We start from the raw sequence: 23,053 nt of genomic DNA on the forward strand, positions 1-23,053 counted from the left end.
CTTTTTTATTTCAATTGAACTGAATGTGTTGCTGGCAAAGCATCTTGGAAGTGGCTATTTCACCAAATATTTTTTGACTGAACTCAATCCCAATTTGATTAATTGTAGTCTTAAACTGATAGCCATGTTTGCCTAACAGTCGGAGGTTCTGGATTTGAGTTTGCATGTTCTCCTTATCCTTGTGTGTGTTTTCTCCAGGGGAGATTTATATATATAAAAAAAAATAAATAAATAAATAAATAAAAAGATTCATGTTTGGTACAGGTGCGCACAGAGACTGAACAAAAAAACGCTTTCATTTTTTATCAGCATGAAATAAGTTTTATTTTAAAAATCAGGTGCATTCGCCTGTGTCTCTGTACACGTTAAACCGCTCATCTCGGTCACAAGAAACAGTAGTCAAAACAAGCTAACGAAAATGAGTAAAACACAAATGTCTTTGGAGAGCTTCTTCTAAATGGGGAACTGTCCAAACGATGAGACAGAAGAAGAGCGTAAAACTTCCAAGAAGAGGAAAGCTGCATTTAAAATACAAAATCAGCAGTCATAGTTTAAATACAGGTTTATCACTCCAAGTGATTCTCAAGCACCAAGCCGGCTTTGTGGTGACAGGCTCGCAAATGAGACAATGAACCCTTCAAAAATGCCAAGAGCTCTGAATACCTTGCTTCCATTCCCAACATTGAATTTTTGTTAAGCAGGATTTTCTGCAGTGAAGAAGACCGAACCAAAATTACAGAGTAGACTGGACATCAGTACCGCAAAGTTCAGGTACCCCAAAATAGGACAGGTTCTTGAAGAGACACGACTCAACTACATTCAGCGAAAGAGTGAGTTATATTTGAAATCATTTGTTTTTATCTGTTTCTATGCCAGTCCGTCAAAATATTGCTTTACGTGAAAACTGTCTGTGGTGGAAATAAAGTTGGGGGGCTCTAACTCAGTGATTTCAAACCTTTATTGAGCCATGGCACATATTTTACAATTGAAAAATCTCACGGTACACCAACAAACAAATGTCACAAAGAGTGGATACATTAATTACTGTATGTACTTCCTCCCATCTAATACAAGAGCATTTATTTGTTCTGTCTGTCACTGCCTCACTGGCATAAATAGATGAAAAAAGATACATTGTTTCTTGTAAATAAATAATTTTTTGAGAAATTACGTACAATTTTATAATTACCCACGGCACACCTGAAGAGCGCTCACGGCACACTAATGTGCCCTGGCACACTGGTTGGGAATCACTGCTCTAACATGTCCATTTGATCTTCAATTGTTATTGCTAAGAAGTAGAGCTGCACAATTAATCAAACTTCAATCGTGATCGCGATTTTGGCTGCCACGATCAAATGAGTCTGATGTCGGCAATTTATTACATTTAAGATGCCGGCACTGCTGCATATGAAGCGCTTCATTACACCAGTGCCCGCAACCTCGTCAGCCAGCCACCAGGGGACGAACGCATTGGGCTCCGATGCCAACTTAAAAATAAAAGCCTGAATGGCATTGATGTCCAATGTAGTACAATATGACGCTTTTATTTTGAAGTTCGACCTCACAGCACGTTGGCAGAGAGGTGGCATGTCACGGTAAGACAATTTTCAATTGTTGGAGCGGCTGCCCTGACCGCAATGAAAAAAAAAAAAAAAAACTGGAGTAAATAGGGAGGGAACTCACAACTGTTCTTTGCATTTTGTGACCATGCAAGACTGACCAATGGTCAAGCACAACAACGGAGACATACTGTCCTTGACAAGTCACTATACTGATGACGGGGATTTTCAAATGAAAAGTCAGTGCTTGCAACCGAATGCTATTGCCTTCTATGCATAAATTGTATTTGCTTCCATTACGCTGCAATTCATGATTGGACTTTTTAAAAGCCCATTTATTCAGCTAGCCCTTGCTAAGTAGACTTTTTGGGTATATTTATTTTTTAAATCATCATTATCATTTATTCTTAAAGATTAGTTTTGAACTGAACACTTACATATTTTTTGTTAAAAAAGTAGTGCAATAAAAATAAAGATATTTTGTTTTTTCATAACAGTGCGAATGGTTGCTTGTTTCTATGTCCCCTGCGATTGGCTGGCGACCAGTTCAGGGTGTACCCCGCCTCTCGCCCGAAGATTGCTGGGATAGGATCCTGCACGCCCGCGACCCTAGTAAGGATAAGCGGAACGGTAGATGAATGAATGAGGAATCATCTTGATTAATAATCATGATTACAATATTGATCAAAATAATTATTATTATTTTGGCCATAATCGTGCAGCCCTACTAAGAAGACAGTAATACTTTACAGAAAATTTACAGAATCTCTCTCTCCCACCTTGCTTTCTATGTGACATGTAAGTGTAGAAAGCTGTTCAAAAGTCTTGGAGTAGTAATTAACTTTAATCATACAGTAAGTTCAGTGAGAACTCTGCGCTTTGTTGCACACCTCCACAATGGCTTCCTGCAATTTCTTTACAGAGGCTGCCACCAGTTGGAACCTTTCTTGGAAGCTGCCGTTTCCCTCTGTGAGCCAAGCGTCCTGTAGCTCTCTGTTCCAGACCAGGAATTGATCTAGCTGCTTCTGTACCTCCGCTTGCTCCTCAAGCTCAGCCTGCAGAGCATGTCTAGCACACACCTCGGCCTCATGAGCACTACGGAGCTCCGTCAAGGACGACTCCAGTCTGAGCATCTCCTAGATGTGGGGAAAGTATAATAGTTTACAATGCAGGGTCATCAAAGTATCAGTGGAGAAATTAATTAAAACCCACAATGATCTACTCCTGTTTCATGCTTCAAATAACTAGTTTATTTCCTTATATAAGTTTTTATACAACACAGGGCTAGTTTTCTTCATTAAAAACACAAAAACTTGGTTTTAGGGGGCTGGGATTGATTAATGTTATTTAAATTCAATCCAATGGGGAATATTGACTTGATATAACAGCAATAATAGTTACGAGCTTGGCCACAGACAGAAACGTTTTCGATCACATGATCAGTTTTTGTTTGTCGGCCACCTTGGCGGTTAGGAATGCGACGATAGAACAAAACAACGACTTGACCTCAATCTTTGTTAAATTTAATTTTGATCTAGATTTGAAGTGTGCCTTCTGTGACTCCCATACTGTAACTGAGACTGCTATCTATCTGTTCTGGAAATGTACACATACCCGCAAATTGTGGCAAAGTATCTGTAACTTTATCTTGGATAAGATCTTCTGTAACTTTGAGCTTATTTTGCAAAATGTACTTTGTGAATTGTGACACCTCACTTGAAAAAGTACTATCTAATAAATCTAATATTTCCTGCGAAGCTATATAGTCACAAATGTAAATTTGCTAAGGATAAAAACCTATTGTCTGTGCATTTATGAAAGAACTGGAACAGTATTTTATGCCAATATCTGCTGTTAAAAACAAGACAGTTTAACTAACAAAACCTTAATAATGAGCTCCCATTTTAGTGTCTTTATCTTATTTTTTACTGGCATGTCTATGCTTTTTTTAAAAATCTTTTTTATGTTTATATAATGTTTACCTATTTTTGGTGAATGATTGTTTAACTAATAGTTAAATATTACAATATACAAATTGTTAAATAATGACTGTTTTTTTTTTTGTGGGGGGGGGGGGGGGGGGGGGGGCGTGAGGACAAGTGAAACTACTGTACATAAATAAAATACAGAGAACACAACAGCCATCTAGTCTTGATGGCTCACCTGTGTGTCCGGAGGACGTTTTCTGTGACATTGGTCCTCCTTCAACAGGACGTTGGGAGGTACGGAGAAACAACGGGTGACCAGTAGCTCTTCTATCCGCTCCGACAGCTGCTTGAAGCGCTCCCCCATAAACGCTTGAAACTTGCGGCTACTCTCTCTAACGCAGACGCTGAGCTGCTCCTCCGTCGTCGCTTCCGACTCCGACTTACTCAGCTGTCGCACGCATACTTTCTCTACGACGCTCAAAATGTCGCTCAGACAATCCAAAAACGCGCTGGAGAGCCGAAACATGAACGTTTGCGGAGTAAAGCCGAAAAACTGAGTCTCGTATAATTCTAAAGTTGACGTGGGGAGTATGTCTGTCTCCTCAAAGGTTTCTCCTCCGACATCCATCTTTTTTTATCTTTCCCGCTTCCGCTTCTTCTTCTTTTAGTTTACTGGCGGATTACATCTCTTTGGAATATACTGCCACCTACTGTACAGGAGTGTGCAAAGGGACTTGGTAGGCTGTGACGTTATGTATATATGTAAAGAAAAAAATATATATGTAAAAAAATAAAACTATATAATTTTAATTGAACCTATATCATTAAGCAAATTGTATTGATATTGTCTTATTGTTTAAATTCTTCTCTTCTTTGATTACCATTTCTGTAACTCCTCTCTCATATTTCATACTTCATAATTACCTAGCATTTAATTCCAATTCAGTAGTTCTCATTTCCCATTTAAATGTTTACCCATAAGAATGCATTTTTATATTTAATATTTAGTTTATTGTTTTTTTATCCAAATGTCTTTATTCTATTAACTATTTCCTCACACATTTGGTTCCCAATTAGTTCTTAGTAAATAGCACTTCACCACAATAACTATTATTTCCTGTGTGGACTTTGCATGTTCCCTGCGTGGGTTTTCTCCGGTTTCCTCCCACATCCCGGAAAACATGCATGGTAGTTTAATTGAAGACTCTAAATTGCCCGTAGGTGTGAATGTGTGTGCGAATGGTTGTTTGTTTATGTGTGCCCTGCGATTGGCTGGCGACCGGAGATAGGTGGGATAGGCTCCAGCGCTCCTGTGACCCTTGTGAGGATAAACGGCTCAGAAAATGGATGGATGGATTAATAATTGCTTTTGCTCTCTTTTTTTTGCTTTCTTTTTTTAATTTATAAATATGATAATCACGTTTACCGTCAATCTGCTAGTGTCCATATGATTTCGGGTCTGAGTTTTCTTTTTCTTTTATTTCCCTTTTTATCATCAGTTCCTTTTGTGTTTGTTCTCAGGTTTGTCCTTTGATGTCGAGATATTTTTTTTAGCACCACAATACTCCATAAAACAATAGGGCGGTTGGTTGAGCTGGAATTTTAGGGATGTGACTGGAAAATGCACTGTAAGTGATGGCAGGACACTATCAAAAATGCAAACAAAAATGCCCACATGCTGCCTCAGCTCTTCGAAAGCTAAACCATATGTTTAATTTACCCATTACACACAGTGGCATACCTGCTTTATAATGCTTAATGTTGTATACCTATTTTGTACGGTTTGAGCAGTAAAATGTGCCCTTAATCTATATTTATTATCCTGTTTGTTCAATAAAGTATTTTAAAAAAAGGTTAAAAGCGGCACGCATGACGTAGAGTGAAACACGCCCCCTCTCGGCCGGAAAAGGAACATGCGCGGTTGGTGTCACTTCCTACACTGTCCGTGCTCCTTTTCTCGGCTAGTCTCTTCTTACCAGCGGCTTTTGGCTTCCACACGTGTAGTCTTTTCTCCTTTTCTATGTGAATCTCGCTCTCCTGAATCCGCGTGTAAGCTCACCCCGTTGCCACAATACATTGTGCCATTGTATGTCATCTTCAGCTCTGCCGTGCTAAGTGCGTAGCTGCTCGCATGACGAGAGGGCAAAGAAGATAGCGCTGTGGAAGTTTAGCCGGCTGTTGTTAGCATCGTGATGCTAGCTAGCAGACGAGCGTCCACTTTTGTTTTGCTGTTGTTGTGTTGCTAACGCTAGCTAGATAGCAACCGTGAAAAGGGCAAGACTTAATGCGGCTAGCTGTACCCTTGAACCTAAATGAAATGCCTATCGCGTGCCATCTTCTCTTCAGGTGTGAAGACGGAGAAACCGGCAAGGATGGGGGCTTATCTGTCGCAACCGAACACGACCAAGACCTCCTCAGATGGCGGCAACAGCACCATGAGCTACGGCTTCTCCGCTATGCAGGGCTGGCGGGTTTCCATGGAGGTGAGTGGCCTAACCTTGTCAATAGGGTCATACAGTAAATCCCTCTTTTTCCTAATATAGACTGCTGTGATTTTTACCAAAAGTGTAGATACACAGGGTACTTTAATAGATTTACCATCAGATTGCAACATAGTCTTTCAGTCGATATCCAATACTGTACACAACATTCAAGACTGACTTAATTAATGTTTGTTTGTGTGTGTAACAGGATGCTCACAATTGTATCCCAGAGTTTGACGAGGACACCGCCATGTTTTCTGTGTATGATGGACATGGAGGTAAGTGTTGCCAAACATTGTTTTCATTTACATTCACCACAATGAAATTGGTTGCTGAAATGTTAGAAACACTGCTTAGTAGGATTCAGTGCAGTTATACACCCCACTGATAATCATATTGTTAAATTAGTACCAAATTGTTGCATTTACTGTGTAGAGTTAAACTGTAACTTCCTCCCGCTTTGGACCATTATAATTTGTTTGTTTCCGCCGGAAGCTGTGTTTATTGGGGTGGGATTTAAGTGCTAGCCATTTTGCATTTTCATTCAGAGACATAACTCATGAATGAACACATAGGTATGTACAGTAATTGATGGACTTTTAACACATTGGAGTTTAATTTGCACCCTTGGTCAGCAGAGTTAGGTATGTGTTTGTTGTTTAGCTAGACTTGTAAAAATCATGTAGTTATTAATTCGTATAGTGGAAAATAGTGAGTAATGTAAATTTAAATAAGAAGGTTTTTTTTAACGTAATTGATTGCTTTTCACTATGGATCATCTTGGAATGAAATATATTTTCTGGATGTTTAGTTTCACAGTACAGAGTATATAAAGAAGAGGTTTTTGCACTCGTCGAGGTAGTCTGTTTTCTTCATTCGGGCCAGGGGCAGCTACATAGACCAATATGATGATGATGTTTTTTTTTCTGGGCTGTTATTAGTCAAGGAGGCAGATAAACGATATTTGTAGCTGATCCGACATTAATTTCCAGTAAAAGGCAAAATATTGGCGTCAACATTTTTTATAATACAAACTCCAACATTTCGTTTTAAGCATGTGATTATTACAAATATTTTCATATTTGCAACATGTTAAAGGTTGTTTTTATTTTAGGCAAATGACATGTTTGTTTTAAAATTCTAACAGAGAGTACAGGGAGCTCCCAGGCTCAGCATCGTGTCTTATCAAGTAAATGAAAACAAATACAAATCAATAGCTCCCTTAAGTTTTCTTCAGTAAATCAAGTTTTCAAAAATTTCATTATAACTGAATTGGTAATCTTTCACTTATCTTAAGTTGAAAAAGAAATAAAGGGAGTTCCCAGGGTCAGCAGCATGTCTTACGAAGTTAACTGAAAATTTTAATAAATAGTTCCCTGAAGTTTACTCAGATATAAATTGATCGACCGTCTAATTAAAAAAACAAACAAACAAAAAAACTGCAGATGCCGCCGATATGCGTCAAAATGCCAAATATTGACACCGATAATTGGCGAGGTCGATAGCCGGTCTATGCCAAGTAGCCTAGTATGCCTTTTACTTTTGTCTTGCTTTTATCACCATTCTTGAGATTTTATGACCTGCTCTTCCCTTTTAGGAGAAGAGGTAGCTCTTTACTGTTCAAAATACCTTCCTGATATCATCAAGGAGCAGAAGAACTACAAAGATGGCAAACTACAGAAGGTTGCGGGTTTCCAAAAATGACATTTTGAAACGGGGGCTCTTCACTTGATTTCACTGACAGTTTGTTTGTGTGTGTTCTTGCCAGGCGCTGGAGGATGCCTTCTTGGCCATCGACTGCAGAATCACCACAGAGGACGTCATTAAGGAGCTGGTGCAGATCGCCGGGCGTCCCATAGAGGAGCTATCCGCTAAAAAAGTGGCAGACGAGGATGATGGTTAGTGCACCTTCAGCTCCCTGTTTATTGTCGACAGTGGTGCTAATGTTAATATCTCTCTCTATACTGTCTTTTCTGCTCTCTGTCCAGTGGACACAGAGGAGGCAGCTTTACTCCACGAGGAGGCCACCATGACCATCGAGGAGCTGCTTGTCCGCTATGGACAGAATAAGAACGCTAGCAAGCAAGCTGCTGCTAGCAGGTAAGCTCAACTTCTCTGTCTTCGGAATATTAAATTTATGACTATTGAAGCAGTCTTCAATAGTCATAAAGCCCGTCCCGTGCAGCCGGTCACAGCACGGCGAGGGTGCTGGAGCACTATCGCGCTGCCGGACACGTGCCGCTGATGACCCGCTAAAGGGGAACCGAGGTGGTGGAGGCATATCTGTGTGGCGCAAGTGGCAATTCAGTGTGTATAAATCATTGTAAAACACAATTCACCAAGCGTTGGATTGTCGGCCCACTAATATGGAATGTGAATTTAGGCTGGAAGTGGGTGACAATAAAAAGAAGGGCTATTTCGAGCTGCTCATCCGCTCCCGTTCTTGTGAATTGAACTTGAGGGATGAGCCATCGCTGGCGACAATGAATGCAAGCTTCGCGATTTCGTCCGCCACAGTTACGTTAAAAGTTATAAAATATAGTTATGAATTTTTGTAAAACACTACAAATGTATACTTATAGACTGTTTTTGAATGCGTGTTCTGTGTGTATAAATAGTTTCCACCATCAAACTCATGCGAGAGATTCTAGTCTTAACTAGGGATCGAAGGACTTGACATCGAGCAGACCCCGTGATATGGACTAATCAGACCCAAGCGGTTTTCCATATTTAAATTAGGATGCGATCCAACGAGAGCAAAGCTCATTCATGTCACGTAATAATAAGAAATCCGACCGTCTCAAATGCCTGACGGAAAAGACCATCTAGAATAACTTGAAAAAAGACATGGGATTTCTAACCATAATTATCATGCAAAGCCAAAAAAGTACATCAAATTTCATCAAAATTAAATGAAAAAGGTGATGGAAGAGGACCTTTTAATTTTATTGCAAGTAAGAAATTAGATCGGTAGCTGAAAGGTGCAAATATAACGTTGATATAGCCTAAATAAATTGAAAATAAATTTGAGTAATTTCTCCTTGGAGTTTATCGATGATCTCGTCTTTTAATAATTTAGCCCCAGAGTCAATTTAATACTGGGACTCGGTACACATACCCACATAACATCCATCCATCCATTTTCTTTACCGCTTATCCTCACTTGGGTCACGGGCTGCTGGAGCCTATCCCAGCTATCTTCGGGTGGGAGGCGGGGTACACCCTGAACCGGTTGCCAGCCAATCGCAGGACAACCTACATTACAGTCCCCTCCAAAAGTACTGGAACGGCAAGATCAATTCCTTTGTTTTTGTTATATACTGAAGACATTTTGGTTTCAGATCAAAAGATGAATATGAGACAAAAGTTAAGAATTCCAGCTTTTATTTCATGGTATTTACATCTAGATGTGTTAAACAACTCAGGACAGAACACCTTTTGTTTGAACGCACCCACTTTTCAAGTGAGCAAATGTATTGGAACACACATGATTAAAGTAACTTAAAGTGAATAACATTTAATATTTGGTGGCATAACCCTTACTTGCACTCACTGAATCAAGCCCATTGACTTCACCAGACTGTTGCATTCTTCATTTGAAATTCTTTTCCAGGCCTTTACTGCAGCCTCTTTCGGTTCTTGTTTGTTTCTGGGGGTTTCTCCCCTCAGTCTCCTCTTTTACTTAACGCCTCTACTGAAGCATTTGACATCTCAGCATACATATAATTGGTGTCCATTTAGATGCCCATATTGATGTGATCTGATTCCCTCTTACGTTTTTGTTTCAAGCACGTCCGCAAAGAAGGCATCAGGCCAGTCTCCGAAGGCCTCTGGACACAAGGGGGAAGGTGAGGAAGGACCAAAGAAGGAGGAGGCTGTGAACGGAGAGGTGGAGGAGGAGAGCAACGGGATGGAGAAGGACGGCGACGAAGCGACATGCACCAAGTTGCGGGCGTGTCGCAGAATGGTCAGCGATGAAGGCTGCGGTGCAGGTGGGACAGCCTGATTTCGACCATCTTTTTGGGGCATTTCAATGTTGATAACGTTTGTCCCTTTTTCACCTCCACAGCAGCCGGCAGCTCAGGAAACTCCAATGGAGAAGAAAAGGCTGCTAAAACTGAGGTAGACGCTGGCCCCTCATGTTCTTCGTCCTCCAAAACTGAAGGCGATTCCAAGTCCCGATTCTTCGATGACAGTGAGGAGTCTGAGGGGGAAGGGGAAGACGAAGAGGAGGAGGACGAGGAAGAGGGCAGTGATGAAGAGGTGAGGGATCAAGGTGCAGTTGTTGGGTTAGTCGAGACAGTAGAAGCACACGCTGATGTTTTTGTTTAGGATGGCAGCGAAGAGGGGGAGGAGGCTGACACCAGTGAGCTAGAAGAGGAAGATACTGAAGAGGGCGAGGAGGATTCTGATGATGAAGATGTGGAGGAAATGAGTCTCCCTGGGATAGACGGCAAGGAGGAGGTGTGTACCTGGAGGAAACGTTATTTTTTTAAAGCACAAACAACACAATTATTTGCAAATTCTTTTTAACCTATAGTCAATTGAATACAGTACATAGACAAGATATGTAATGTTCAAACTGATAAACGTTTAAAAAAAATGTTTTGCAAATATTGATCATTTTGAATTTGATACCTGCAACACGTTTAAAAAAAGCTGGGACAGGGGCATGTTTACCACTGTGTTACATCACCTTTCCTTTTAAGAAATGTATACAACTGAACTGAGGACAGTAATTATTGAGCTTCATATGTGGAATTCTTTCCCGTTCTTGCTTGATGTACAAATTAAGTTGGTCAACAGTCCAGCGTCTCCGTTGTCATATTTTGCTCTTCATAATGCACCACACATTTTCAATGGGAGACGAATCTGGAGTGCTGGCCGGCCAGTCTAGTAGTCACATTCTTTTACTACGGAGCCACACTGTTGTAGCACATGCAGAATGTGGTTTGGCATTGTCTTGCTGATAAAAGCAGGGACGTCCCTGAAAAAGACATTGCTTGGATGCCACCTTTTGTTGTTCTGAAATCAATATGTACCTTTGAGCATTAATTGTGCTTTCACAGATGTACAAGTTTCCCATGCCATGGGCACTAACACACACCCATACCATCACAGATGCTGGCTTTTGAACGTTGCGCTGATAAGAGTCTGAATGGTTCTTTTCCGCTTAGGCCTGGAGGACATGACGTCCATGATTTCCAAAAACAAATTGAAATGTGGACTCGTCAGACCACAGCACAATTTTCCACTTTGCATCAGTCTATCTCAGAAGAGCTCTGACCCAGAGAAGCCGACGGCGTTTCTGAGTGTAGTTGAGAAATGGCTTTCGCTTTGCATATTAAGAGTTTTAACTTGCCAGTTTTTAATGTAGTGCTGCCTGAGGGATGGAAGGTCACAGGCATTCAATGTTAGTTTTTGGCCTTGGCACTTATGTGCAGAGATGTCTCCAGATTCTCTGAATGTTTTTATGATATTATGGACCGTAGATGATGAAATCCCTAAATTACTTTGGAAGTTCAGAAACAATCTGAAACTGTTGGACTATTTCCTCCTACAGTTGATCACAAAGAGGTGAACCTCGCCCCATCATTGCTTGTGAAAAACTGTGCCTTACAGGGATGTTCCTTTTATACCCAATCTTGACACTCGCGTGTTTCCAATTAACCTGTTCACCCGTGGGATGTTCCAAACAAGTGTTTTTTTAGCATCCCTGAACTTTCCTAATCTTTTGTTCCCCCTGTCCCAACGTTTTGGGAAAGTGTTGCAGGCATAAAATTCAAAATGAGAGAATATTTGCAAAAAAAAACAATGTTCATCAGTTTGAGCATTAAATAGCTTGTCTTTGGAGTGTATTCAATTGAATATAGGCTAAAAAGGATTTTCAAATCATTGTGTTCTGTTTGTATTTATGTGCGTTTTACACTACATCCCAACTTCATTGGAATTGGAGTTTGTAACTGACACTTATTGTCTTTTCTGTCTGTGTAGTTGAGATTTATCAAGGTCGTTTTCTTGTTTTTCAAAATAGACCCCATGAAGCCTGAACAATCTGCTTAGCAAAGTCGGGAGCACAATGGAAAAGAAATACAACTGTATTATTATCATTATTCTAACATTCAATTGTTTGGGGCTGGTTGTCGAGTTGTTAATATTAGGATTTTCTCATAGGAAACAAGTAAAATTTTTTCTTCTCACAAAAAGAACTCACAGTGCTTTTTGATGTAGTCACAAACATACGGTTAATACAAAAAGCAAATCCAAAAAATCAAGACGATAGAAATGCCTGCCTAAACAAATAGAAACTACTTTTAAAAATGTCTACAGAGGAGGCAGCACTTAGCTCAAATGGAAGACCACTCCACAATTTGTAATGACAAGCAAACTGTTGCTATCGTAAAACCTATATTGGATCTACTGGATAGTAACATAATTCTTGTGTGTGTGGGGGGTGGGGGAGTAACAACAGAAAACTAATAGTAAATAACAAAACACTAAAAAAGTAAAAGTGCATGTGAATATGAGTCACACTTCACATAACTTCTCATGTATATTCTCCTTTCCCGTTCTTCGGCCCGCCACACACAGAGTAACGTGACCGAATGCGACTAAACTGTAGCCCAGTGTGTGTGGGGTTCTGCCGGTAGTTTTATTTATGATTGGCCAACCGTCGGTTATTTTTACTGCGACGCAAATCTTTAATCGCAGGTGAATGACCGGTCGCAGATGTAACGGCCAATCAAAAATGTCAAGTCGTATCACATCTGCTTTCAAAACAAAAAAAAAGTCAAAGCCGTATTAATGGAGTATACACATTTAGTGTTGTACAGAACTACTTAAACACATTTATAATTTTATACAGTGCCGTAAAAAAGTATTGGCCCCCTTCTGAAATTCTTATATTTTTGCATAGTTTCCCCACTTTGTTTAGGATCGTCAAACAAATGTAAATATCAGAAAAAATATAACCCAAGTTAATTTAAAATGCTCTTTTTAAATGGTGATTGTATTTATTAAGGGAAAAAACTATTCAAAGTTACCTGGCCCTGTGTGAAAAAGTAATGGCCCCCGAAACCTAATAACTGGTTGGGCCATCCTCAGCAGTAACAACTGAAATCCAACATTTTCTATAACTGGCTTTTCAGTCTCTCAGATCTCTGTGGATATATTTTGGCCCACTCTTCCTTGCAGAATAGAATTGTTTGAATTCAGCAAAAATTTCAGGTCATGCCACTGCATATCAATCTGATTCAAGTCTGGACTTTGACTAGTCCACTCCAAAACCTTCATTTTGTTTTTTTAAGCCAGTCAGAAGTGGACTTGCTGGTGTGTTTTGGATTGTTACCCTGCTGCAGAAACCAAGTGCACTTCAGCTTGAGGTCACAAACTAATGGCTGAACATTCAACTTCAGGGTTTTCTGTTAAAGAGCAGAACTTATGGTTCCATCAATCGCAGCAAGTTGTCCAGGTCCTGAAGGAGGAAAGCAGGCCAAGACCATTGCCATTTTTGGCCAGTCTCTTCCTTATTGTGTGTCATGAGCACAGACCTTAACTGAGGCAAGGGAGGCCTGGAGTTCTTTAGAAGTTGTACTGAGTACCTTTGTGGCCTCCTGGATGAGTCATTGCTGTTCTCTAGGGGTAATCTTTGTAGGCCGACCACTCCTGGGAAGGTTCACCACTGTTCCGTGTTTTTGCCATGTAAGGATGATGGTTCTCCCTATGGTTCGCTTGAATCCTAAAGCTTTAGAAATGGCTTTTGTAACTAGGCTTCACGCGATCAGGATTTTTGGGACCGATCAGCGAGTTTAAAAAATGATAACTGATCACCGATCCGATCGCAAGATGGAGGAATGTGTCTATTTAAATGACCTGTTCATTTACTGTATATACTTGTGTACTTAATTGCTCAAAAAATTATTTTTGCAATAAATGATGGATCTTTGTTCCTCTATTTATGCCAGTGAAGCATAGTGACAGATAGAACAAATGAATGGTCTTCTATTGGATGGCAGGAAGTAAATACAGTAATTAATGTATCCACTTTTTGTGACATTTTTGTTTGTTGGTGTGCCGTGAGATTTTTCAATTGTAAAATATGTTCCTTGACTCCATAAAGGTTGGAAATCACTGCTCTAGTCAGATCGTGTATTCCAGGGGTGTCCAAACCTTTTGCAAAGAGGGCCAGATTTGGTCAGATGAAAATGTATGGGGGCCGACCATTCGGCCTGACATTCCTCCTAAATATGTTACTATATCACTTTGCTGTCTGCAGCTAGGTCGATATTGCAAATGAGAATCTGTTTTCAATTGCATTACCAGGATAGTTAAAGGTTAAAATAATAATAAATACAAATGAACTATTTTATGAAAGTTAACTGAAATTTTTTAGAAACGTATTTATTCATTTTGTTTTAACAAATCACATCACAGTGCATTTTGACAAAGAATAGTATAGTGACTATACTATTCTGTCATCTGATTTAACTATTGTTTAGTCAAATCAGATGACAGAAATTTGACAAAACTGTGGTTTGATCATCGCAAAAAATAAATTCACTGAGACTCGTAGCTCGCCTTTGTAGAATTTTCATTTGAGTCAGGCTCTTGTGAAAAAGCTTCGGGTCGGAGGAAATTTGGACACGGGCCGGACTTTGGGCATGCCTGGTGTATTCTAATCAGTCAGGTCAAACCAACATTACATGACAGAAATAATGGGTGGTAACTTACTGTAATTAAATGGCTTTATTTTTAATTAAATTACTTCACCCACACCAAAACTTTAGAGGATGATTCGACAGAACGGCGGCATGTTTACGTCCAACCGTTCGTGCCTCCACTCGCTTGCTTGGCTACATAAAGTTTTTGTTACCTGCTTGCGAGCCGTATCGTATTAAAAGTACGTGAACATACCTGAAGCAAGCCTTAAACGAACGTCCTCTCCTGTCCTGAGCACCGGTGACCACCAACACACGTTTTCCCCCATTTTGTCCTCATAATATAGTCGACGCGATCCACTCTTGTTGTCGTGGCCACGGTAACGAGTGTATCCGGTCGCATTTGAGTTGACAAGATAAAGCCCAATGATCGTAACAAAACGGGATGCGGTGGTATCGGAATACAAGATTTTATTGCAGTGGTCTGACATAGTGCAATCTTGAAAGAGCAAATTTGTTTTGTAGTCTGATCCGGCCGGGCATTACCTGTTGTCTCTCTGACATGTTGTCTGTTCCACACCGCCGACGTTTTTATTTATTTATTTATTTTAATAACTTTATTGGCTGTCAGATATTTACAGGACTACGCCAAAAGATACGCGACAAGGCTAAAAATAAACTAGCTTTTGGATTCAAATATACTGTGCACGATGGCGACGCGGAGTAAATGTCTTTTGCGGAGCGATCGGATCGGCGAATTATGCCATTAAAGCCGATCAGCATAAACACAGACACCCGGTGAGGACATGCAATAACTAATCAACAGAACAAGATGAGAGGACAGAAAAGGGCAGAACAGGATGCGGGAAAATAAGCGAGGCAGTATTATTGACGAGTGGTGCGGTGGGATTCTTTTTTAGTGTCTATAAACACCTGTAAGAACCTGTGAGTTGACCTGTGTTGTTGTTAGTGATCCCAGCACAAGCCTATAGTGTGTATATCGAACTTATTAGTGAATGAACACCATACCACATGCATGTTAGTCAACTGGTGTGAGGAGTTGCTGAGCGGGCATATTGAGGAATGGTGAGCCCCCCCCCCCACACACACACACACACACACACACACACACACAGAAGGGGACGGGGGGGGCACCCAGGGGGACGCCACCGACCCCCCCAGGACCCAGGGAGGTCCTGACCCCGACCAGTCTCAAAGGGATGGGCACGGGCACCAGACCACCACCCAGCGAGCCCCCCTGCCGCCACCTCCCGCAGAGAGCATGGGGGCCCTGCCCACCAACAGGGCACAATGCAGGAACCAGCAGCCACCCAAAAACAGTCATAGCCCGCTAAAGCGAGCCCATGTTAAGCGCCTATCGTGAGCAAGGACGGGCGAGGCCGCCAAGAGAGGGGAGAGGTAGGGGGGGTCCAAATACTTTTTCATGGCACTCTATGTACCCGTTGGTAAAAAGCAAAGCGTGCCTAGTCTGTCACTGAAATGCACGTATGCACTCAGTGAATGAGGCGATTATTGCCAAGAGCCTCTCCAATATCCACTCTATTATTTCTCGCCCGTTTCCTCTCTTTTTATTATTTTAATATAGCTACAGTGGCCAGGGCAATCGACTTCTTCCATGACAGTCACGACATGTTTGTGGTTCAATAAAAAATAATACAGTACAGTATAGGTGGAGCCTCAAAACATTGTTTTTTCCAGTTCAGTCACGATTGGCAGTGTCGCCTGGTGTGCGGCAAACCTAAACAACCCTTACTGGGGACATGTATCAAAATGAATGTCAAGAATTGAGGTGCTGATTGTCCTTGTAGTTTATTAAGAAGTTTTTAAATTGATAATTGTTCCTTTGTTTTTGTTGTTGTTTTTTTCTACCCGGGCGGGGGGGTTCCAGCCGGGCTCAGACAGTGGCACCACTGCTGTTGTGGCGCTGATCCGAGGGAAGTTGCTGATTGTTGCAAACGCCGGAGACTCTCGCTGCGTGGTCTCTGAGCGAGGTTAGTGTCACGTAAAAGTTAATTAAACTAACCTTTATGGCACAAAGATTTACTTTTCTGTTATTGGTTAAACACTTGAATTTGTGGATCTTATGATGTTTCAACTGATATGTTAAGAACCAGACTGTTTGAAATTGTATCTTCTATGACTGTAGCATATCAAATGTAACACAATATCTGGCTTTGCCACAGGTAAAGCTGTGGACATGTCTTATGACCACAAGCCTGAGGATGAGCTGGAGCTGTCTCGAATTAAGAAGGCTGGAGGCAAAGTAACAATGGACGGACGGGTCAACGGTGGACTGAACCTCTCCAGAGCCATTGGTATGTATGTGCACATGAGCCAATGTATCTATACACACAAGCCACGAAATTAGGTACAGATGCACGTCTATGACACCCAATAATAATATTTGCAATAGACAGTGATTGGTGGAAAGTAATGAAGTCTAAATACTTTGTTACAGTATTTAAGCAGATTTTTCAGATAGCAGCACTTGAGTATTTATTTTTCTGCCAACCTTTAAATTTTACACCCTACATTTTATTTAAAAAAAACAAAAAAAAACTGATGTCTGTACTTTCTACTCCTCACTTTGTCAAAATAGGTTTATTACTTTTCAACCTCTGCAAATGATACAATATAAAAAAGGTGTAACTGGAGAACTGTTAAGTCTGTGAGCAGTATGCAAGTTAATAAAAGAGAGAAACTTGTGTGCAGTGATTATTATTTTTTAAATTATTTTATTAAATTAGCAAAACAGCTATTGTATATTAGAACCCGACCAAGGATTTTGGGGCTGATGCCGATATCTAGGGCTAAAAAAACAAAAAGCAGATATCCGATATATCGACCCATATCTAATGTAATGGCCAATAACTCAAATTTCAGCCGATATATGAGAAAAGAACATTGATAGACACAGGATGTATACTGTAACTTGAACACAAATTTTTAAAATACCCAAAATATGATTCACAACGAAGAAGCAGAACACTACTAATTCACAAAAACATCTTAGCAATATCAATTTGTCATATTTACTAGGTTTTGAAAATTTCCATTTGCAGCCACTGGGTATTTACAAGCGTAATTCAAGTTGAACCATCGCAGCTGAGGCACATTGAGATGAAGAACTGTTGTAAGCCCGTATATGAATGTTTTGGCTTTAAAAATAATGCTGACGTCTAAAGGCATCTACGACAGTCATCACTGCGTAGTCAAAAACTGCCATTAATGTGTAAACAATATCACCACATGGGCTCAGAAACACTTCAGAAAACCAATGTCAGTAAATACAGTTAGGCGCTACATCCGTAAGTGCAACTTGAAACTCTACTATGCAAAGCAAAAGCCATTTATCAACAACACCCAGAAACGCCGCCGGCTTCTCTGGGCTCAAGCTCATCGAAGCTGGACTGATGAAAAGTGGAAAAGTGTTCTGTGGTCCGACGAGTCCACATTTCAAATTGTTTTTGGAAATTGTGGACGTCATGTCCTCCGGGCCAAAGGGGAAAAGAACCATCCGGACTGTCATGGACGCAAAGTTCAAAAGCCAGCAACTGTGATGGTATCGGGCTGTGTTAGTGCCAATGGCATGGGTAACTTACGCATCTGTGAAGGCACCATCAATGCTAAAAGTTACATAGAGGTTAGAGGTTTTGGAGAAACATATGCTGCCATCCAAGCAACATCTTTTTCATGGACGCCCCTGCTTATTTCACCAAGACAATGGCAAACCACAATCTGCACGTGTTACAACAGCGTGGCTTCGAAGTAAAAGAGTGCGGGTACTAGACTGGCCTGCCTGCAGTCCAGACCTGTCTCCCATTGAAAATGTGTGGTGCATTATGAAGCGTAAAATACGACAACGGAGACCCCGAGCTGTTGAACAGCTGAAGCTGTACATCAAGCAAGAATGGGAAAGAATTCCAACTACAAAGCTTCAACAATTAGTGTCCTCAGTTCCCAAACGTTTATTGAATGTTGTTAAAAGAAAAGGTGATGTAACACAGTAGTAAACATGACTCTGTCCGAGCTTTTTTGGAACATGTTGCAGCCATAAAATTCTAAGTTAATGATTATTTGCTAAAAACAATAAAGTTTGTCAGTTTGAATATTAAATATATTGTCTTTGTAGTGCGTGTATTCAACTAAATATAGGTTGAACATGATTTGCAAATCATCGTATTCGGTTTTTATTTATGTTTAACACAACGTCCCAACTTTATTGGAATTGGGGTTGTATATAACAGCAGACATGGGATTTAACAGTAACAGTTGCATAAATCCATTAATTTTCCAAAGATGCAACTTAGACGTTAAAACTGAACATTTTTACTTTTACTTTACTTTCATTTTTTGTTTTTTTTATTTCCGCTCAAAGGAGGTGAATCCGTACTTCTACCTCTAATACTTCTAGAGTATTTTTTTTTACACATGTATTTCTACGTAAGTACAGAGCGTGTGTACTATTACCATGTCTGATAATAGATTACAAGGTTCTGTTTTTTTCACACTGTATTGATATAATAATGTTTATTATTGTCATTTGCACCGTACAGTATGTAGTTGGTTACCATAACAGCTAACAGGGACAATTGTGAAGCTAACGGTATGATGCAGTGCAGCTGTACACTAGTGCAAATGCACTCAAGAAAGCACAGACTTAAACATTTGTCACCTGCATTATCATATTTGGACAAAAGGTGGGGTGGCGCCTCGACTTGTTGCCAGCCCAAAGCACACCTGGACAATTTAGTCTTTAATTACCTAACAGGAATGTGGTAAGAAACCAGACTACCCGTAGAAAACCCACACAAGCACGAGGAGAACATGCAAACTCCCCACAGGAAGTCCCAACCCCCGATTCTAACCCTGAACCTTAGAAAAACAAAAAGGAAAAAAACGTTTTTGAGCGGAAATGGAGTTTGTATGTGAGCATATAATATATATATTTGTTTTCTGTTTCACTGGATTGATTCGGAGCAATTGTTATTCTACTGGCTCTCTGTGAGTCATCGTGGGTCCATTTTGAACGCCCCACTCTCATAACCAAAAACGGCTACCTGCCATAGAACCGCAATAAATCATATAAAATCCACTTTGAAATAGTTTTAAATTAATCAATGGACAATATTGCTCTTCTGCTGTCTTCTGTGATCCCAGGTGATCATTTCTACAAGAGGAACAAGGTTTTACCCCCAGAGGAGCAGATGATTTCGGCCATGCCCGACGTGAAGGTTCTGACCCTCAACGATGAACACGACTTCATGGTCATCGCCTGCGACGGCATCTGGTGAGAAGCTTTAGCTTTGAAATGATCTCTGCTGAAAAAAGGCCTCAGATCGCTGCAACTATTTCTTTTCACCTGTCGTTGAGCCTCGTTTTCTCATACATGCGTGCAGGAATGTGTTGAGCAGTCAGGAGGTGGTCGATTTCATCAGCAAGAGGATCAAACCAGACCAGAACGGCGTTGCCAGACCTCTTTCGTCCATTGTGGAGGAGGTGATTAGATGCATTAATAACACATCACCTAATCCAGTTCAATAAATGTTGATTGAGGCTGTCAGAGAGGTATTAATTGAATAATATGGTTGTTATTATTATGGGTGTTTGGTGTGTTGTAAAACTGTACTACATCATACCGAGAATTGTTTTGACACAAACACAATCAACAAGTTATGCAGCTTAATTGCTAGAAAGATAAAGTTCATGTTTAGGCCGCAGTGCCAGTATTTTAAGCAAATTTTGTGTTCCCCACATGTGGGTATCGACAGGAGAATTGAATTTGTCTCCCTGAAATACTTCAGCCAGGTGAACTCGGGCAGCCACTCATTCCATAAACAGAATTGTTTTATCCATTTTTATCCACAACTGTTTCCTCGTAAAACAAGTCTGACTCATCATCAGGATTTGTTTTCTCTGGCACACTAAGTTTTGGGGGGAGAAAGTAAGCACTGATAGTCCTCTTTGCCATTGCTCATTGTTTACAAGAGTTATGTGAAACCTGTAGTTAGCGATAACCCTAAGACCCGCCTCTTTTCACACATTAGCCAATCACAGTTGTAATCCGCCCCACCTGGTATGATGCAGTGTAGCTTTCCACCACTGCAATATACAAACACAATAATAACATTCATATTATTGTAATGCTGTTGCAGCATGGTGGAACATGGGGTTGGCTCTTCTGCCTCAAAGTCGAGGGCTATTGGGGTCGAGTATCGGCTCAGACACTCATGTATGGAGTTTGCATGTTCTCTCCAACCTTGTGTGGGTTTTCCCCGGGGATTCCGGCTTCGTCCCACATTCCAAAAACACACATTAGGTTCATCAAATGCTCTAAATTGCGCATAGGTGTGAATGTGAGTTTGAAACAAAATTTAATCAAATGTCTTAGAATGTAGCTTGTAGCTATGCGTTCAGCCTGTTCAAGCTGTTTTTTTTTAATCCAGTACAGTACAGTTTTTACTTTTCATGTACATTACATTTACTCTCAAGTATAGTACATTTTAGTTTTCATTTAACTTTAAAGTAGAATACATTTGTAGTTAATATTGAACTGCTTGTTTTTAAAAAGTTATTTGTGCAATAAATTTGTAATGTAATCATTGTTTTATTTTTCTATATTTAATCGCTGTGTTAATGTTCAAAACAATAATAAATATACTTTTTAGGAATAAAAACACTTTGGCCTGCTATGTTACTGTACTTTAATCTTGGTAAATATGGTGGCACTTGGAGAGCTGAGTATTTTAGGTGGTACTTGGTATAAAAAGTTTGCGAACCAATGCTATAGAAAATGGATGGTTTGATGGATTGTGTGCTGTGATGTAGCCCCCTCCCCCAGATTATAAAGCTGAAAATTGAGAATCTTAAATCAAACTGTTGTTATGATTTATGTTTCCCTCCTCAGCTGTTGGACCATTGTTTGGCCCCAGACACATCTGGAGATGGGACAGGATGCGACAACATGACCTGCATGATCGTCACCTTCCGACCACACTCCTGCCTCGCTCAGACCCTGTCAGACGACACGAAGAAGAGGAAGCATCCTGAGGAGGAGGGCGAGGAAAAGGAAAAGGCGGCCGACGGGGGCGCCGAGCCCGAGAAAAACGGGAGCAACAGAAAAAAGCCCAAAAGTGACCAAAGCTAAGGAGGAACTGTTGGGGCGCAGAGCAGCTGGTCAGCAGAAATGAAGTCCTGAGCTCACGCGACGCTCTCTTCACACTGAAACAGAATGTGTTCTGTTTTTGGTGGATCCTTACTTTCAACTCACCCAATTCAGTTGTTTCTGTCCTTCCCTCCCATTGGAAAGACCGCCGCCGTTCACTGGCACCTAGAGCAGCTTGTCTTTTCCCAAGCTACATTTGTAGCACGCTTTTGGTTGATTCCTGCCCCCTTTTATCTACCTGGGTTTTGTACACTTTAGTTTTCTTGGAAGCTTGATCTTACTTCTTGTTTCTGTTCATAACTTTTAATTTTCTCCAACACCTGCACGATGCTCCTCGGCTGTTACACAGCGGTCAACGCCTCTGTCAAGTGCCATAAAAGTTGTGATATGTATCTATTTGTACATCTTTAGACTGTCTGGAGGCAGAGGGCAGAGGCCATGTTTGCTCTCACAGGCAGTGATGAGACCAAGTGCGTGTTTTGAGTTCAGTGCCGCATTGGATAAGTTTTCTTCAGTTCACATCAACATTACTCTGCCCCTGCCCCCCTCTTTTTTTCATCTTCATTGTTTAAATGTCTAATGCAGCTTAATTGCCAGAATTTCTGGAAGTAAGAAAATATTTTATATCGCCCAAAACCTTCGACTTTCATCCAGAGACATACGTTACATAATACTGTTTTCCAAAATATTTTTTTTAGATTAGGATTTATTTGAAGTAAAGACAATTTTTACCTTCATAGCGGTATTTCTTTCTAAGATCTTTGTGATCTGTGGAGACAGCACCAAGTTTGTTTTTGAGTGGTACGATTTGATTTCAAGAGTTTAGAATGTTGTTGTTATTTCTCCACTCATTGTGACTGTAAGTTTGGTTACTCCTGTACATAGTTTCCCCAACTTCCAGTCCTTGTACATGAAGATAAAAGGTCGTTTTTCTTTGTAATTGTAAGTCAATGTAACATGTTCGGTGCATTCTCTTGACACCAGTATGTAAGTACGTTCAAATAAAAAAATTTTAAATAAGCAAAAGTCTCTTTTTTTAACTCATGGAAAACTGACCAAAATCTTGAATTCATCAGTTACATTTTCACAAAAAAACTTTCAGTTAAAGATGGGAAGCAAAACATGTAATATGTATGTAATCCGGTGTTTTACTTATCAAATAATAAATGTATAATATACACACATGGACGAAATTGTTGATACCTTTCTGTTAATGAAATAAAAACCCACCGTGGTC

At 40.4% G+C, this 23,053-nt stretch overlaps 3 protein-coding genes across 6 annotated transcripts in view; 1 reads left to right on the top strand and 2 right to left on the bottom strand.

Moving 5' to 3' along the window:
- Window positions 1–940: 940 nt before the first annotated feature.
- On the bottom strand, window positions 941–4,936 carry mis12 (MIS12 kinetochore complex component). 2 transcript variants are annotated; one of them, XM_061765985.1, is made up of 3 exons: window positions 3,726–4,936; window positions 2,453–2,698; window positions 941–2,171 (listed from the first exon to the last, which is right to left on the bottom strand). In XM_061765985.1, exons 1-3 carry the CDS (start codon window positions 4,116–4,118, stop codon window positions 2,079–2,081), a joined length of 732 nt encoding a protein of 243 aa, XP_061621969.1. In that variant the 5' UTR covers window positions 4,119–4,936; the 3' UTR covers window positions 941–2,078. The 2 variants fall into 2 exon arrangements, with proteins under 2 accessions (XP_061621969.1, XP_061621970.1); XM_061765986.1 differs by having other exon boundaries at window positions 941–2,698.
- On the top strand, window positions 3,766–22,882 carry ppm1g (protein phosphatase, Mg2+/Mn2+ dependent, 1G). 3 transcript variants are annotated; one of them, XM_061765966.1, is made up of 14 exons: window positions 3,766–3,784; window positions 5,837–5,973; window positions 6,182–6,251; window positions 7,571–7,656; window positions 7,742–7,871; window positions 7,962–8,073; window positions 9,763–9,965; window positions 10,043–10,236; window positions 10,306–10,437; window positions 16,540–16,642; window positions 16,835–16,966; window positions 19,812–19,941; window positions 20,051–20,150; window positions 21,559–22,877. In XM_061765966.1, the coding sequence occupies exons 2-14, from the start codon at window positions 5,863–5,865 to the stop codon at window positions 21,796–21,798; spliced, it is 1,743 nt and encodes a 580-aa protein (XP_061621950.1). In that variant the 5' UTR covers window positions 3,766–3,784; window positions 5,837–5,862; the 3' UTR covers window positions 21,799–22,877. The 3 variants fall into 3 exon arrangements, with proteins under 3 accessions (XP_061621950.1, XP_061621949.1, XP_061621948.1); XM_061765965.1 differs by lacking the exon at window positions 3,766–3,784 and adding an exon at window positions 5,382–5,539 and having other exon boundaries at window positions 10,046–10,236; window positions 21,559–22,882; XM_061765964.1 differs by lacking the exon at window positions 3,766–3,784 and adding an exon at window positions 5,382–5,539 and having other exon boundaries at window positions 21,559–22,873.
- The window catches only part of rhoua (ras homolog family member Ua), a 46,539-nt gene continuing 31,193 nt past the window's right edge, over window positions 7,708–23,053 (bottom strand). The window contains exon 5 of the mRNA XM_061765981.1: window positions 7,708–7,844. Within this exon, the coding sequence (XP_061621965.1) occupies window positions 7,838–7,844 (7 nt within the window). The 3' untranslated portion in view covers window positions 7,708–7,837. The remainder of the gene's footprint in view (window positions 7,845–23,053) is intronic.

Source organism: Phyllopteryx taeniolatus, chromosome 2 (genome assembly GCF_024500385.1).
Source record: "Phyllopteryx taeniolatus isolate TA_2022b chromosome 2, UOR_Ptae_1.2, whole genome shotgun sequence".
In the NCBI taxonomy this organism is placed as follows: domain Eukaryota; kingdom Metazoa; phylum Chordata; class Actinopteri; order Syngnathiformes; family Syngnathidae; genus Phyllopteryx; species Phyllopteryx taeniolatus.